The sequence below is a fragment of the Geotrypetes seraphini genome, chromosome 4 (genome assembly GCF_902459505.1).
Source record: "Geotrypetes seraphini chromosome 4, aGeoSer1.1, whole genome shotgun sequence".
In the NCBI taxonomy this organism is placed as follows: domain Eukaryota; kingdom Metazoa; phylum Chordata; class Amphibia; order Gymnophiona; family Dermophiidae; genus Geotrypetes; species Geotrypetes seraphini.
Genome location: NC_047087.1, coordinates 236,468,704 through 236,484,697, shown reverse-complemented (window position 1 = coordinate 236,484,697; position 15,994 = coordinate 236,468,704). Strand labels below are relative to the sequence as shown.

Genomic DNA, 15,994 nt, shown 5'->3' with positions numbered 1-15,994 from the left:
GCTGGCATGCTGAAGTGTAGCTTGCAATGTGCACATCTGATACTACTCTTTAATGTGGGACATCCATGCTCCGCCCACTGGTACAGCCCTTTTGCTATTATATACCGTATGACTGTGACTAGCACATGATTTTATAGAATAATTCCCCAGCATGTAAACTTGTAAATGTCAATTTGTGACATCATTCATGCATCATATGTAAAAGTATCTATTCTATAAATTAACATGCATAATTGGTTCCTAAATTTAGGTGCCCTTTACAAAATTTTTCTTTATGATTTCAAGTCCTCCAGGGACAGGAAAATAAGCAGTATACCTGACTGTAACTTATGAGCTACTACTAAAAAAGGTATGAGATAAATCCAATAAATAAATAATACAAAATATATAAGTCCTTATATTCAGTGCAAGGTTGACAATATATTTTAATTATCAGTTCACAGTTTTACCTCCTCTTCTATTAAACTGCGCTGCTCCCGACGCTCATAGGAACTCAATGAGTGTCGGGAGCAGCACGGGCCATTCAGCGCAGCTCTCTGCGCTAAAAACCGCTAGCGTGGCTTCGTAGAACAGGGGGTTAGTATCAGTTCACAGTCTTAGTAGTATATGGATTAGTGCTGCAGCTAAATATATATAGGTAACTTGGCTGAAAAGACTTGCACAAACATAGGCTATGGAACGCTTTGTTGTTTGGCGATCTCTGGTGGTCCAGAGGTGCAGTGGGCAGGAACGAGCTTTCCGTGCTCCTGCCCTGCTGCTAACCCAGTCAGTGGTGGCAGCTGCGGGATCCGCTTTCTTCTGCTGCTCAGCGGCAAAAAGCAGGAGCGCGCTTTGGTGCTCCTGCTCGGCGCTGAGCAGCTTCTTGACTGGCTCCCGCGAATTCTCGTTAAAAATCCCGCTATGCACCTCAGCCTCAAGGTTCAAATGCACATATGTATTGCACCAGTCAGAAATGCTGCTGAAAAAGAATAACCTTACCTCTCTTGCATTCCAGAATCACAGACAGAACAGCAGTTGTGTCTCATATCTTCTGCCAGGGAAGTGAGTGTTTCAGATAATTTTTCTTTGTCAATATTCCAACAGAACTTTTGTGAATAATTGGTATGCCTCGGGGAATTGTCAGGGACTGTTTCCTCATCTCTCTCTTTGTCACTTTCAACCGTCTCTTCCTTGTAGTCATCACATTCCCCAGCCATATCTCCCAGGGGGCCTGTTTTCGTAGCAGCTTGATGCACAAAATTTCTGCTCTCCACATCAGGTGATGTCATTCTTGTAAATTCTTTCACTGGAGAAGGTGCAGGGGTCTATAAGCGTGTCATACATAAAGTGTTTTTATATTTCTTGTATATCCATCCTCTCTTCATAAGCATGTGGAGGATAATTTTATAACATGTTGCATAGGTCAGGAGGCCAATTGAATGGCTTTTTTCCCAAACCCTCTAAGCCCAATGCAACTAATATGGACACAGTGGGTTTTGGAAATATGTCCTTCAATTTGGGTGCTTATTGTATGCCTATTTCATAAAGCCACCTAGAGCCTGTTTTACTAAAACTTAGCATGCACTAACAGACACTTGCACTTGCTAAATACCTATAGGCATTGTGGCACTTAGCACACACTAGCATGTGCTAAGCTTTAGTAAAAGGTCCCTTTTAGATACCTATATGTCTTTATAAAACCTCCAAAGAAAAAACTGGACAGTTCTACAGTTCTCATGGGGGAAAAATGTTTGGAAAATAAGGAAACAGGAAAACTGTCTTAAATAATGGACATCAGTATGAGCCTTGATAATGCAACACGAGGGATTATTTGGCTCAGGCAGAAACTCATTAGTGACTAGCACCAGACATATGTCTGAATAAAAACTGCCTCATACATCATATTGTCCTAGTATATACAAATTCCAACAAACATTTTCTCCAATGGAACTGACCAATAAGTGTCTCCCAAGACATGGAAAAATAAAGTGCTAGAGTGCTAAGAAATAAAGTGCTGAAAAAAATATATATTGTGTAAAAATACTTTGAGAAAAAGTGCAGGTGCAAACACTAAAAACCTATCAAGTTAAAACAAGTCCATAAATTGTATCTTGTTCCCGTGAAGGCCTATAAACATGAAAAATCCATTAAAAATTAATCATGCAATAAAACATTAAAAATAGAAAAAATTGATGTAATAAATATGATTCATAAATATAGTTCATCACAGGAGCAATAGTTCAATTAATTAGAAATTGTATCTTCTTTAGCAATTCTTATGATAATACGTTCAATTTTATCCGAGAGCTGTTTGCACATACAAATCCTTAAACCCAAAATACTTAGCTTCGTTTTGAAATTGTATAGTCTGTAGAAGTCTCCACTCGACAGAGCTCTGTTTCGACACCTTCCTCAGGAGCAGGGATTAATACAGATAAATAATGAGAAATGAAAACGACGAGCCACTCTTAAAGCCGTCGAGCGACGGGCCACTATTGCAGGCTGTCAGCACCATCCATCCAGGCGATAGCTTTATTTTCACACGCCTCGGTGGAGGGGGCAGAACAGTCACCCAAAGTTAGGAATGCAATTTTGGCTGCTATGTGTGTAAAGGAATTGGCTAAATTGGCGATAACTGGTTACACATGCTTGGAGCCCCTATTATATAACCTGCATGCATATTTCATCTTGCATGCAACTTCAATGAGGGGTGTGGCCAAGTGTTGGGCAAGGACGGGTCATAGCTATTCCAGGACTTGGGGGGAGGGGAGTTATAAATACTTCAATTTCAGTACTTTACTGACATTAACTAGGTGCGAGCATTTACGGCAGCCTTTGTTCCTTTAGAGATCATAAGTACAAAATAAAAGAATTAAAGTGAAATTTGAACCAGGGTCCTTGATTTAAAGTCTTTTGCATTAACCAGTAGGCTTCCCCTCTGCTCTGTCTAGATATCTGTGTGGGCATTTTTCTCAAAATGATGCCAGACAGTCATCCTTCTCCCTGGGGTGTTTTTTTCCCCCCGTTTATAAGTTGGACGTTTCATTTTGGAAAATGGTTATTTATTTTGGACATTCTCAGCACAAAACGTCCATCTTATAGCCATTTTTGAACAGAAATTCTGAATGTTTTTTCCATTGAAACTGTCTGTGAAATAGCCATGGTTTTTTGGATGTTATGAGCAGGACATTCCAATTCTGACTTAGACGATTTTTTAAAACTGTCCCTCTGTGTCTTTATAGACTCCTACATAAGTCATTTACTTGGACTTTCAACCTAAATGAACTGTTAAAAATTATCCTCCACATGCACTTAGGGGTTCTTTTACTAAGGTGCTTCGTGCGTCTTAATGCACACTAAATGCTAATACGTGCTAGCGCATCCATTATATCCTATGGATGTGTTGCCACACGTTAGCATTTAGAGCACACTAGTGCTTGCTAAGATGCACTAGCGCACCTTAGTATAAAGATACCTAAATTTACAAATCTAATGAACTTACAAATACTATGCAAAAGTTTGATGGCCTTCCTACAATTTGCATTAAAAAATTTAGATGTGGTAAAGAAAATCTATGCGTATGACATATACAATTAATAAACAATTATTTCAAATTTGACCTGTTTCAAAATGCCACTTCAAATTCTCCAGCTTCCTTGTCCTACTCCCCATTCTAATTCAGCCCAGTAGTGTAGCTGGAAAACTAAATATTTTATACAAAAGATATATTTATCTTTAAATAAGTGGAGGGGCATAATCAAAAGGAAAAAAACGCCTAAAAAGTGCCCTAAATGGCTACTTGGATGATCAAAACGCCTGATCGTCCAAGTACCCATAACCAAAGCTGGTTTTTAGACGTATCTAAAACCAACTTAAGCCTTTCCCCTGCCTCTAGATGCACAGAGAGAAAAGAGGCGTGTTTAGAGGAGGGGAAAGGGCGGGCGGTGGGCGGGTGGGGGCCGACCTACACCTAGGCATACAACAGGTATAACCAAAACCTTAGGCAGGTTGCCTAGTCGGCACTTATACGTTTTTGACTTAGACCAAGTCACAACACGTCTAAGTGCCGAAAACGTAACCTGCCTACCCCTCCACTGCAAGCATCGCGGCAGGAGAAATGCCTCATCTCCCCTACCTTGATGCGATCACTCCTCTACCCAAACTGCCGCGACCCGCGGCAGGAGAGATGCCCTATCTCTCCTGCCGCGGGTCACGGCAGTTCCGGTAGAGAAGTGATGGCATCGCAGTAGGGGAGATGAGGCATCTCTCTTGTCGCGATCCATCACCCCTCCCACACACACAACATCGGGGCAAGAGGGAGCTCAAGCCCTCTTGCCCCGTCCAACATGCGACCCCCCCCCGACAACATCGGGGCAAGAGGGAACCCAAGCCCTCTTGCCCCGCCAATTAACATCGGGCTAGGAGAGAGCCCAAGCTCTCCTAGCCCCAGCGACCACCCTGTGACTGGATTGGGCCAGGAGGGAGCCCAAGCCCTCCTGGCCCCGGCAAACCCCTACTGCCCACCCCCCACTGCATTACGGGCAGGAGGGATCCCAGGCCCAACTGCCCTCGATGCAACCCCCCTCCCCCCAATGACTGCCCCCCCCAGAACCCCCGATCATCCCCCCGCCGACCCGTGACCCCCCAGGCCAACCCATGACCCCCCACCCCCACCCTCCTTCCCCATACCTTTTAAAGTTGGCTGGACAGACGGGTGCCAAAAACGCCCGTCCGGCAGGCAGCCAACCCCAGAATGGGCCCGGAATGACCCAGCCATCCCAAAGCCCCGCCCACAGGTGGGGCCTAAGGCACCTGGGCCAATTAGAATAGGCCAGGGAGCCTTAGGCCCCACCCACAGGAGGGGCCTAAGGCTCCCTGGCCTATTCTGATTGGCCCAGGCACCTTAGGCCCCACCTGTGGGCGTTGCTTTGGGACATCTGGGCCAATCCGGGCCCATTCTGGCGTCGGCTGCCTGCTAGACGGGCGGGTTTGGCACCCGTTCATCTGGCCAACTTTAAAAGGTACGAGGAAGGGGGTGGGGGCGGGGGGGTCACGGGTGGGCGGGGGTATTGGGGGTTCTGGGGGGGCAGTAGTTGCGTCGAGGGCAGGAGGGCCTGGGATCCCTCCTGCCCGTAATGTAGTGGGGGGTGGGGGTAGGGGGTCACCGGGGCCAGGAGGGCTTGGGCTCCCTCCTGGCCCAATCCAATCGCTGGGGGGGGGGGTTTTGCTGGGGCCAGGAGAGCTTGGGCTCTCTCCTGGCCCGATGTTAATCGGCGGGGCAAGAGGGCTTGGGCTCCCTCTTGCCCTGATGTTGTCAGGGGGGTCGCGTGTTGGATGGGGCAAGAGGGCTTGAGGTCCCTCTTGCCCCAATGTTGTCGGGGAGGGGTGGGGGTCGTGGTTCAACATGGCAGGAGGGCTTGGGCACCCTCCTGCCTGGATCGTTGTGGGGGGGGGTTCTGTAACTGGTGTTGTTTTTGACAGACACCGGTTACAGAATCCAGCTTTTAGGCAAAGGACTGGCTTCTCCTTCACCTAAAAGCCCTTCTGTTGGACGTTTGGGGCTTAAGCGTTTTTTAGGTTCATTATGGCCAAAAAGTGTAGACATCGTGGGGGTGTACTTTTAGGCGTAGTGGTGATCTGGGCGTTTAGTAGATGCAGGCCATAATCAAAACAAAGACGTTTGTTTTGGTTATGGACACTTTCCCTGCTTTGAACGTTTAAGGACTTAGGCCAGAAGAGGACTTAGACGCTTTTTTTGATTATTAACCCCATAATGTTTACATTACACATTTTTTTTACCAAAGCATTCTGGTCAATTTCAGGAAGTATATTGTCTTCTGGTCGGCAAAGGAGGAGTGTGATCTCAGATGGAGGACTTCGCAATAAGTGAAGAACTTCCTAAGTTTAGAAAAATAAATTTTATTAATTGCATTATTAAACTTCTCATAGGTATAATATATGAGAGAGAGAGAGATTAACTGCTGAGAAAATGGAGACATAAAGGAAGTGGAGTACTACTGTTTCAAAAATTCTACTTATTATGGAAGCTGGACTCATTTAAGAACACTAGTCTTTGACCTGAGGGCAGCCACGTGAGCGGACTGCTGGGCAGGATGGACCACTGGCATGACCCAGCAGTGGCAATTCTTATGTTCTTATGTAGTAGCATGAGCGAGAGCCTGCTGGAGGTTTTCACAGTAACAGCCAAAGTGTACTGTATAAGTAAACAAAACTATTGGTGCACCAATAAAGTCTCTTGTAAATCAGAGGAGAAAGTCTTCCAAGTGTTGGCTTCTGGCCAGGCCCAAACACTGTGTGCATCAGTTACAAACCCCCCATTCCCAAATCCATGACCCGTTCCAACAGTAATGTGTGGATCTCAGTACCCCAAGTTAGCGACTCCCACAGTACATACATAACCCAACTCACAATTAACTTTTCAAACTGTGTGATTTTTCCTTCCTGGGGCATTGGGTTGTGAATATGCAGGCTGATGCTCCAGAGAGCACTCTTAAAGAAGCCAGCGTTAAGTAATTGTAAGTGACACCCTCAACTTCCCAATGATTATGTATGACCACGTATGACCTGTCCTAGTTGATTGTTTTGTGTGTAGTTGTGCTATCCTTTTTATTGTACACTTCTCCCTCCATATTCATGGTTTAATCAATTGCAGTTTCAATTATTCGCGGTTTGTAGCTTGCTGGCTCCTCCCCCCCAAAACAGCTTGCATAGAGAAATCGCTGATTCCCAGCACTTTCTTCACCGTGTTTTGCCTCTCCTTCAGGAATAGTCCAGGTCTCCCACCATGTTATTCACAGTTTCACCATATTCATGATGGTTTTTAATAGAAAGCAGCGAATAACATTTGAAAAAGTTATTTGCTTTTTTTCTGTATTCGCAGGCGTGTTAATCCCCTATCACAGCGAATACAGAGGGAGAAGTGTAGCTCTTTTTTCTTACTTTGTTTTGCTTGTAACTAACATTGTCTACCCCTATTTGTCCTGTTTTAATTACGGTAGATTGTAAGCTCTATTGAGCAGGGATTGTCTCTTACATGTTAATGTACAGAACTGCATATGTCTAGCAGTGCTATAGAAATTATAAGTAGTACTTTAGTATTAGTATTTCAAATTAATAATAAACCATACGAGAAGCATAAGAGCCCCTTACTCCCACCATCAGACCCCCATCCCTGAAGGCAGGAGTAGTCTAATGGTCAATGCAGTGGGTTGAGAGCCTGGGAAACTGGTTTTGACTCCCGCTGCAGCTTCTTGTTATTCTGGACAAGTCATTTAAACCTCCGTTGCCCCAGATACAAAGACACAGATTGGGAGCCCACAAGGAATAGAGAAAGTACCTGCATATAATAAATGTAAACAGCTTTGGTTGTAACGTAGAAAGGCAGTATATGAAATCCATGACCCTTTATCCCCCTTCCCAGGTGTTAGGTTAATGGAGCAGCAGCAAGTCTAATTGCTCTTACCCCCTCCAGGGCCTACTATCCCCTAGGAATAGTCCCAAGGTACAACCACTAGGGATCAGGGTGCCATATAAGGAAGGATGCTTCAGCTTTGAGCTGCCATTATTTTTCAGGAATAACATAGCCTGCAAATGTTATTGCACGCTGCAAAATTTAATTTCCATAATAATGAGGTGGTGTGCATGCTCTGCATCTTATTTTTATGTACAATGTGGTAACTCAAACTTTCGTTATGGTAATATAAGGCAAGATGATGCCATTTAACACATCATAAGGACCAAATTCTATATATGGCACCTATAAAATAAGCGCTACGCACTTTTCCATAAATGATGCTCCGAGTTGGGTGCCATTTATAGGATATCATCTAGAGCCATGATCCACGCCTATCTTTTAGATCAGTGTATCGCAAACTGTGTGCCGCGGCACACCAGTGTGCCTCCTGAGATTTCTGGTGTGCTGCGACACACTGGCGAGGAGGAGAGTCATCCACACTGGCCGCCTGCCTACAAGGACGTGCCTCTCGTGGCGAAAGGCATGTCCTATAGGAAGTCAGCCGGCATGGATGACTCTCCTCCTGGTCAGCGTCTCTCCTCTTCTTCCTGCACCTCCTGGATCCCTGTAACGGCGGGATCGTGGCAAGACGGGTCTCCGCACATGCGCAGATGTTGATGTGATGATGTTATGCATGCGCATGATGTCATCGCGTAGACTTCCGGGGTGCCTAATGGCCGGGGCACTGCATTTAGCGTGCCGCCAGCTGAAAAAGTTTGCGGGAGACTGTTTCAGATGCAAGGATTTACACCAGCTGAAACTTGGTATAAATCCCAGTGCCTAAACTCCCCCCCCCCTTTTACAAAATTACACAAGAAGTTTTTAGCGCCAGCGCACTGAATGCTCTGCGCTGCTTCGACATGCATAGGAACTCTATGACCATCAGAGCAGCACAAAGCATTCAGCGTGCTGGCTGGCACTACAAACCTCTTCCGTGGTTTTGTAAAAGGGGGAGTAAATTAGGCATGGATCCGGCTTATTCTGTAGCAATGCATGAAAATTCTTGGAACACACCTGGCTTGCCCATGCCCCTCCCATGGCCATACCCCCTTTTCATATCCATGCATTAGAATTTACATGCACACCTTTATAGGATATGCTTAGCAAGAAGTTTGCATAAATTGTAATTGCTGGCAATTAGTGTTAATTGATGATTAGCACTCAATTATCAGGGCTACCTATTGGTTTGTCATTCAAAATTGCACGCAGAGATTGGGCACCTGCTCATATTTCCGTGTGTAATTTTGGTCAGACTGTCAAGAGAAAGATCATTAGAGAAGGACATTATGTTTGGGAAGATCAAAGGAACCGGGCAAAGAGGACGACCTGCAATCAGATGGCTGGACATGTTGAAAACAACCATGGTGATGATCAAGGAGGATTAGCAAAAAGCCAATATCTTTTTAGATTTGTAATTCATCAAGTCGCTAGGACTCGAGCATGAGTCGATGGCACTTAACTATATAGAATCCAAGGGTGAGAGGGCAATTCTATAATAGGGTGCCCAAACTTAGGAAGGCACCTATTCAATAAAGGAAAGTAGGTGCCATTTTCCTTTATTGAATTCCAGTGTAATTTAGGCATGACCACTTATTCCAGCTATAGAGCTGGTGCAAATGCTTTACCTTAAATGCTGGACATATGTGTCTAATAGAGTTCTATATGTGTAAGTCCTGCTCAGACTCTGTCCATATGTCCATACTGTTAATACATGTGCATATTTACAGAATAGTGCTTAGCTAGAATTTTAGCATTTGCAGGCGTATAGTCGTATATATGCAATTATTCTAAACATTTATGAATGAAATTGGCACACAAATTTTAGCACCCATTTTATAGAATTATCACCTTGAGGACAAATAAGGTGTGTTATTGTCATAAGGTACCTTAGTAACTATCCTCTTAAATGCTAGAGGCATCAAATTAGGGTTGGCATAAAATTAGAGGTTATTAGGGCTGGCTGGCAAAACCAATTTGGAAATTTGAGCATGACATTAGAATCAAATGTATGGTGAGTTCTGATTAAAATCCATGATTAACCTATCAGTTATAAACTAGTAGAAATCTAATTTGTTTAAAATCTGTTCCACAATCAGCATTCAGCTATGCTAATTTATAACTTGTACCTGATAGGAGAGCCCTGTAACCGGTCTTCCATTTACTTCTAGGATGACATCACCAGGTTTAATCCTCCCGCTCTCTTCAGCTGGTTGGCCTGGAAAGAGTCTCTTGATCCTCACAATGTCACCTCCTCCACGGTCTGCAGAAGTGCCTCCTCCCATTTGCAGAAAGCTGAATCCCAGCCCACCAAAGTTCTTTTTCAGTCTTACTTCAAATATGTTATCTGTTTTGATGAGAGACATGAAGATTCACAATGCTCAAAAAGCAATACGGGGGCAGCTACTTGTCCTGAGTTTATTCTGCAGCAGATGTTTCAAGATTCTGCTGGAATTAAGCAGCATATTTTCATAGATTTTTTATATATTTGCGTATTAAATTATACATTTCAATCCTATTAATTTATACATGTCATTTTCTGGCATTTTTTTATGTGCCCAATTTATTTATTTGATACTTTTTTATGGAATAAAGATCTGAGTCATTATTGCTGGGAACGAAGGAAGTAATAGTGAATACTGTATATACTCGAATATAAACCGGGATTTGGGGGCAAAAAAATTGGCCCAAAAATGAGGGTCCCGGTTTATACTCAGGCCAGTGCCTCCCTTCCAGAATTATAGTAGGCCACCACCAGGCTCTGCACCCTGTCCCCCCTCCCTGCCCTGTCCTTGTACCTCCTCTGCCGATCTCTGGTAATCCAGAGGTGCAGCGGGCAGGAGTGAGCTTTCCGTGCTCCTGCCACGCTGCTAACCTGGTTGGTGGTGGCTACCACGAGATTGGGTTTCTTCAGCCGCTGAGGGGCACCGAGCAGGAGCTAGTCAAGAAGCCGCTCAGCGCCAAGCAGGAGTGCCAAAGCACGCTTCTGCTCAGTGCCGCTCAGCGGATGAAGAAACCTGATCTTGTAGCAGCCACCACCGAATACTGTATATACGCTGCACCTCTGGACCACCAGGGATTGGCAGAGGAGGTACAAGGACGGGGTGCAGAGCCTAGGAGGGAGGGGGCTGGGTGCAGAGCCTGACAGAGAGGGAGGGAAGATGGCTGGGTGCAGTGCCTGGCAGGAAGGGGACTGGATGCAGTGGCTGAAAGGGAAGAGAGGGAAGGGGGCTGGGTGCAATGCCTTACAGGGGAGGGAGAGAAGGAAGGAGGCTGGGTGCAGAACCTGACAAGGGTTGGGAGGGAAGGGGGCTGGGTGCAGAGCCTGACAGAGATGAAGGGAGGGAAGAGGGCTGGGTGCAGTACCTGGCAGGAAGGGGACTGGGTGCAGTGGCTGACAGGGAAGAGAGGGAAGGGGGCTGGTTGTAGTGCCTGACAGGGGAGGGAGGGAAGGGGGATGGGTGCAGTGCATGGCAGGGCAAGGCACTTGAATATTAAGCCGCCCAACTTATATTTGAGTCAACCATTTTTCCTCCTTTTTGGGGGGGGGGGGGAAATGGGAGTCTCAACTTAAATTCGGATTGACTTATGTTTGAGTATATACGGCAACTGAAGAGATGGGCAGGATGGACAGACGACAGGAAATGGAAGGACAAACAGGGTATAGGGACAATAGGAAAACATGGAATAGGCACGTGGAATCTCAGAGAGAAGAAAAGATAATGGCTACTGTGGATGGGCAGACAGGATGAATCATTTGGCTTTTATCAGCCATCATGTTTCTATTTCTATGAGTAATCTAAGGAAAATAAAGAGAATCATGGAGCAGAGAAAGAAGATGGAAAGGAAAGATGAAGGCAGGGTAGGAAGGGTGAAAGAAAACAGGGGAGAATGGAGTGGGGAGAATGGTCCTCTCACATCTCACAGTCCTCCTATCCCATCACACAAACCCCAGGGCCCCTTTCACCTCCTTACCCTCTCCTAATCTGCCATTTGCAAGCCACACTCATACTTCACAGCATTTCTGATGCTCCATTTGCTTTACAGAGCACCACCTCCATCTCTAATTATGCTCACATCTCACAGAATTACCTCAGATCCCCTCTTTTCTTTCTCCCCATCATAGATCCCTTCACTCATTTTACCTATCCTCCTACAGCCCCTCTAATCCTCTCATCCTCTCACAGCCCTTTACAGTCCATCACTGTCTCTTCAAAACCCCTCTAATCTCCTCACTCACTTTCTTCCCTTCTTCCTTGTACACAATACACAGCTCCTCCACTCACAACCTATACTCATTCTGATCCCTTCATTCTTCTTCAGGCATAACAGGGTATATACATGATTATGTGATTGGGCAAACCACAACTGCATATTTGGAAATTGCAAGTCTGGGGAACACATATTATGCAGATACGAGGGCAGCTGCATTTGTATTGTGAGGCCACGTTTGTCCAATAATGTGGCTCTGTTTAAGAGATTTTTGAAGACCTATTTTTTTCTGTTAGCATGTCCTTTGATGTAATGAGAGCACAGTCGGGTGGTCCCAAAAAATTAATTAACACATTTTGTTTGTCCACAAGGCTAATTTTATTCCTATTTATAAAAATGAAAAACACACCTTGCTGTTTTATTTAAACTACTGCTAAGCTTAACAATATATTGTAATTCTTGTGCACTTGACAAATAATCAATGGTCTATGACATAAAAGCTGCCTTTGATGCAGATGGAAACTTCTTTTGGTTGTGGACCACTAGCCAAAGAACAAATTTCTTCTATTCTTCATCTTATCCCTCAATCTGCAGCATCATTAACAACAGTCAGTTTGGATGCCCGATTCCAAAGTTCCTTGAAAACTGGATTGTCTGTCCACTCTATGAGATGTTTCTTCAGGAATATTTTGGCTTTTGTTGATCCTCCTTCAATCAAGAGATCAAAAAATTACAGTGTTCACTGTGTTACAAGACTTTCAAAGTTCACAGGTTATATTTCATCTGTACGCATGAAACATTGTGGAATGTCTGGCAACAGTGGACGCTGTAAGATTTGCACCATTTGTAGCTTTGTTTCTGATGCGATTCTGACATCAAAAAAGGCAAGTGCAGCTAGGTGTCTGGAAATGGCTGTAAACGCCTTGTTTGCAACAGTTTTATTTGGATATATGTTGAGAGTAGACAGCAGTTCAACATCATTGTATGGAGCCCTAATTCCTATTGGCTCAATCCCATACTGAATTCTAATTCGATTAAGAAAGAGTGATCATGTGATAGAATGCTATATATCTTTGTATTGGTTAAAATTAGAATATCAAATCCTTTATAAATTACTGGTTATGGTGCATCTTTGTATACACAATAAAGCTCCGAAATATTTGAAAGATAGCATTCTTCATCTTTTGTCAAAGTATCATATTTTTCAATGAAGTTTATCCCTCAATCTGCTGCATCATTAACAACAGTCAGTTTGGATGCCTGATTTGCAAAGAATAATTTACAAAATATGTCTGTTATCATTTAAGGCTCAACTCCATAAGTCTCCAGCTTTTATCAACAGGATTCTAATTCCCTACGCTTCCACTAGAACTCTTCGATCGAATGACCAACATTTGCTAACTGTTCCATCACTTAAAGCCATTAATACATGAAGACAATACATTTTTTCCATCGTGGCCCCCAAATTGTGGAATTCCTTGCCAATCTACTTAAGGGTAGATTTAAGAGTCAGTTAAAATGTTTTCTTTTTAAAGATGCATTTGACTACTAGACATTGTAAAAACACCAAAACTAAAGCAAAATCCATCCTTTTTTTAAAAAATAAAACAAAACCCCCTCTTCTTGTAATTTTCCTTGATTGTCTCATCTGCCTCCAATTATTGTATTTCTATCCTATTTACCATACTAGTCCCATCTGTTTTGAAAGTCATGCATTTGTTATATGAATATTTTGTTCCCCTGTGTAATATTTTTTAGACTTGTACATCGCCCTGAATATATGATAGTTTAAAGTTTCAAGTTTTATTAAAGTTTTGATTTGAACTCTATATCAAATTATTCAATGCGTTTAACAATAGTAATTTTGGGGGGACAAATAACGACCATTTTAAATAAAAACATACAATCTTATCTATAGTTATTTGAAGATACATAAGGAAAACAAGGATAAATTATATTTGTTTAAAATAAAATGACCAAAAGAAAAAACATTTAGGGAAGAACAACATCAGGAGGGATATTAAAAGGTTTTACAGAAACTTGGTCTAAAAGTAACTGGTTTTAATTATTTATTTATTTATTTTATTAAAAGACTTGATCTATAATGATGATAGAAAATCAAGGAGATTATCTGATCTAGGTTTCATATGCATCTTTATAAAGATAGCTTTTTAGTTTGCTTTTAAATTTTTCTAAGGAAGTTTCAACGCACAAAAAAAATTGGAAGTTTGTTCCAAAGTTGGGGTCCCAAGATAGAGAAAGTTGTGGTTCTTCTGGTGCCAATTACTTTCAATGATGGAATAGACAACAAATACTGATCAGCTGATCTAAGAGATCTAGCTGGGGAATAAGGTATTAAATATCTATATAAAAATATGGGAGTATTAGTTTAAGAACATAAGAAGTTGCCTCCGCTGGGGCAGACCATAGGTCCATCCTGCCCAGCGGTCCGCTCCCGCAGCGGCCCATCAAGCCCATTGCCTGAGTAGTGGTCTATACCTATCTATACCCCTCAATCCCTTTTTCTTCTAGGAATCTATCCAAACCTTCTTTGAAACCATTTAATGTGTTCCTGTCTACCACAGCCTCTGGAAGCGCGTTCCATGTAGTCACCACCCTCTGAGTGAAAAAGAACTTCCTAGCGTTTGTTCTAAACCTGTCCCCTTTCAATTTCTCCAAGTGCCCCCTTGTACTTGTGGTCCCCAATAATTTGAAAAATCTGTCCCTGTCTACTTTTTCTATGCCTTTCAGGATCTTGAAGGTTTCTATCATGTCTCCTCTAAGTCTCCGCTTTTCCAGGGAGAAAAGTCCTAACTGCTTCAATTTGTCGGTATATGGGAGATTTTCCATTCCCTTTATTAGTTTAGTTGCTCTTCTCTGGACTCCCTCAAGTACTGCCATGTCCTTTTTGAGGTACGGCGACCAGTACTGGACACAGTACTCCAGATGCGGCCGCACCATTGCACGATACAGCGGCATGATGACTTCCCTCGACCTGGTCGTGATACCCTTCTTAATGATACCCAACATTTTGTTTGCTTTCCTTGAGGCTGTGGCGCACTGTGCCGACGCCTTCAGTGTTGCGTCTACCATCACTCCCAGGTCTCTCTCCAGGTTACTGGGAGTGATGGTAGACGCAACACTGAAGGCCATATGAATTCTGCCATATGAACCACAGCGTATGTTGTGCTCGTTGGCTCATGATGACCTACATATTCCGACAGTAAAACAGCTGCGGCCGTGTCTAGAGCTAGCATATTTTCGTATGTGGGTCCTTGCGAGTGGAATAAACTTCTGGGATATTTACGACAGCCATCTAGTTTGAGTAGTTTTAAGAAAATGTTGAAGAAACATCTTTTCTGTAAGAAGAACTATGAGACTTGACTTACAGCTTTTTTACACGAATCGCTGGTAGCCTTTTTGTAATTTTAGGAGGCTTTATATTATTATTATTGTGTTACGGGTATTGATGTTTGATTTGTTATATTATATGTGATTCTGTTTGTGTGTGTACTTTACTGTGACCCGCTTTGGGAAAGGCGGGGTATAAATAAAGAAATATAGAATACTGCCATCGCTGACTCACACGCCAACTTATAGCTTTCCGGCAAAGGTTTTCCTTTGTCATAGTAATGAAAATGAACCAAAGATCATCCAAGCCACGTTGACAGCTGACAGACTGACTTCCCAAGGAACCAGTTTTCGGGTTCAGATCACAAACTAGATGACACCATACAAACTAATTATGCACAATCACCTACATACACAAAAACACAAGCAAACAGTGCATGCTAGTGACCTCTAAATATTGTCTAATCAAACTGAAATTTGACACATGAGTAAAACATACCAAGTGGACAAAAATAAGCCTTGTAGACACAAGATTTGACAAGGATGATTTTTTTTTCTTCTTACTACTGTGGACCACCCTAGAGTACAGGTATAGTGTAGGGCAGCTTTTCAGTCAATTGGGTGTGGCTGGGGCAGAATGGGGCAGGGCCTTGTGTCCTCTTTTTTAATGAGGAAATCTGGTAACCCTATTCCTTAGGAGGAAGTGACACAGGAAAGAAGAGTCAGGGAGGCAGCTACCAGGAAGTACTGTATAAGAGGCAGGGCCACAGCTGGGCTTAGGAGGCCCAGGGGAGAAGCGGCTCCAGTATATTCCTTGACTAAACTTCTAGACATTCTGCTTGACTGAGGTAAGCCAGTGAACTATAGCCCTGTGAGTTCTGGCTAGAACCAGATCTTGCTACCTGATGTGAGAAAGCCAGG

At 43.4% G+C, this 15,994-nt stretch overlaps 1 protein-coding gene across 7 annotated transcripts in view; it reads right to left on the bottom strand.

Annotated features, from left to right (window-relative positions):
• The window catches only part of FRMPD2 (FERM and PDZ domain containing 2), a 204,348-nt gene that overhangs the window by 88,322 nt on the left and 100,032 nt on the right, over nt 1-15,994 (bottom strand). For all 7 annotated transcript variants that reach the window (XM_033942808.1, XM_033942809.1, XM_033942810.1 and 4 more), the window contains 3 exons: nt 9,640-9,857; nt 5,779-5,877; nt 979-1,304 (listed from right to left, as the gene is read on the bottom strand). In XM_033942808.1, the coding sequence (XP_033798699.1) occupies nt 979-1,304; nt 5,779-5,877; nt 9,640-9,857 (643 nt within the window). The remainder of the gene's footprint in view (nt 1-978; nt 1,305-5,778; nt 5,878-9,639; nt 9,858-15,994) is intronic.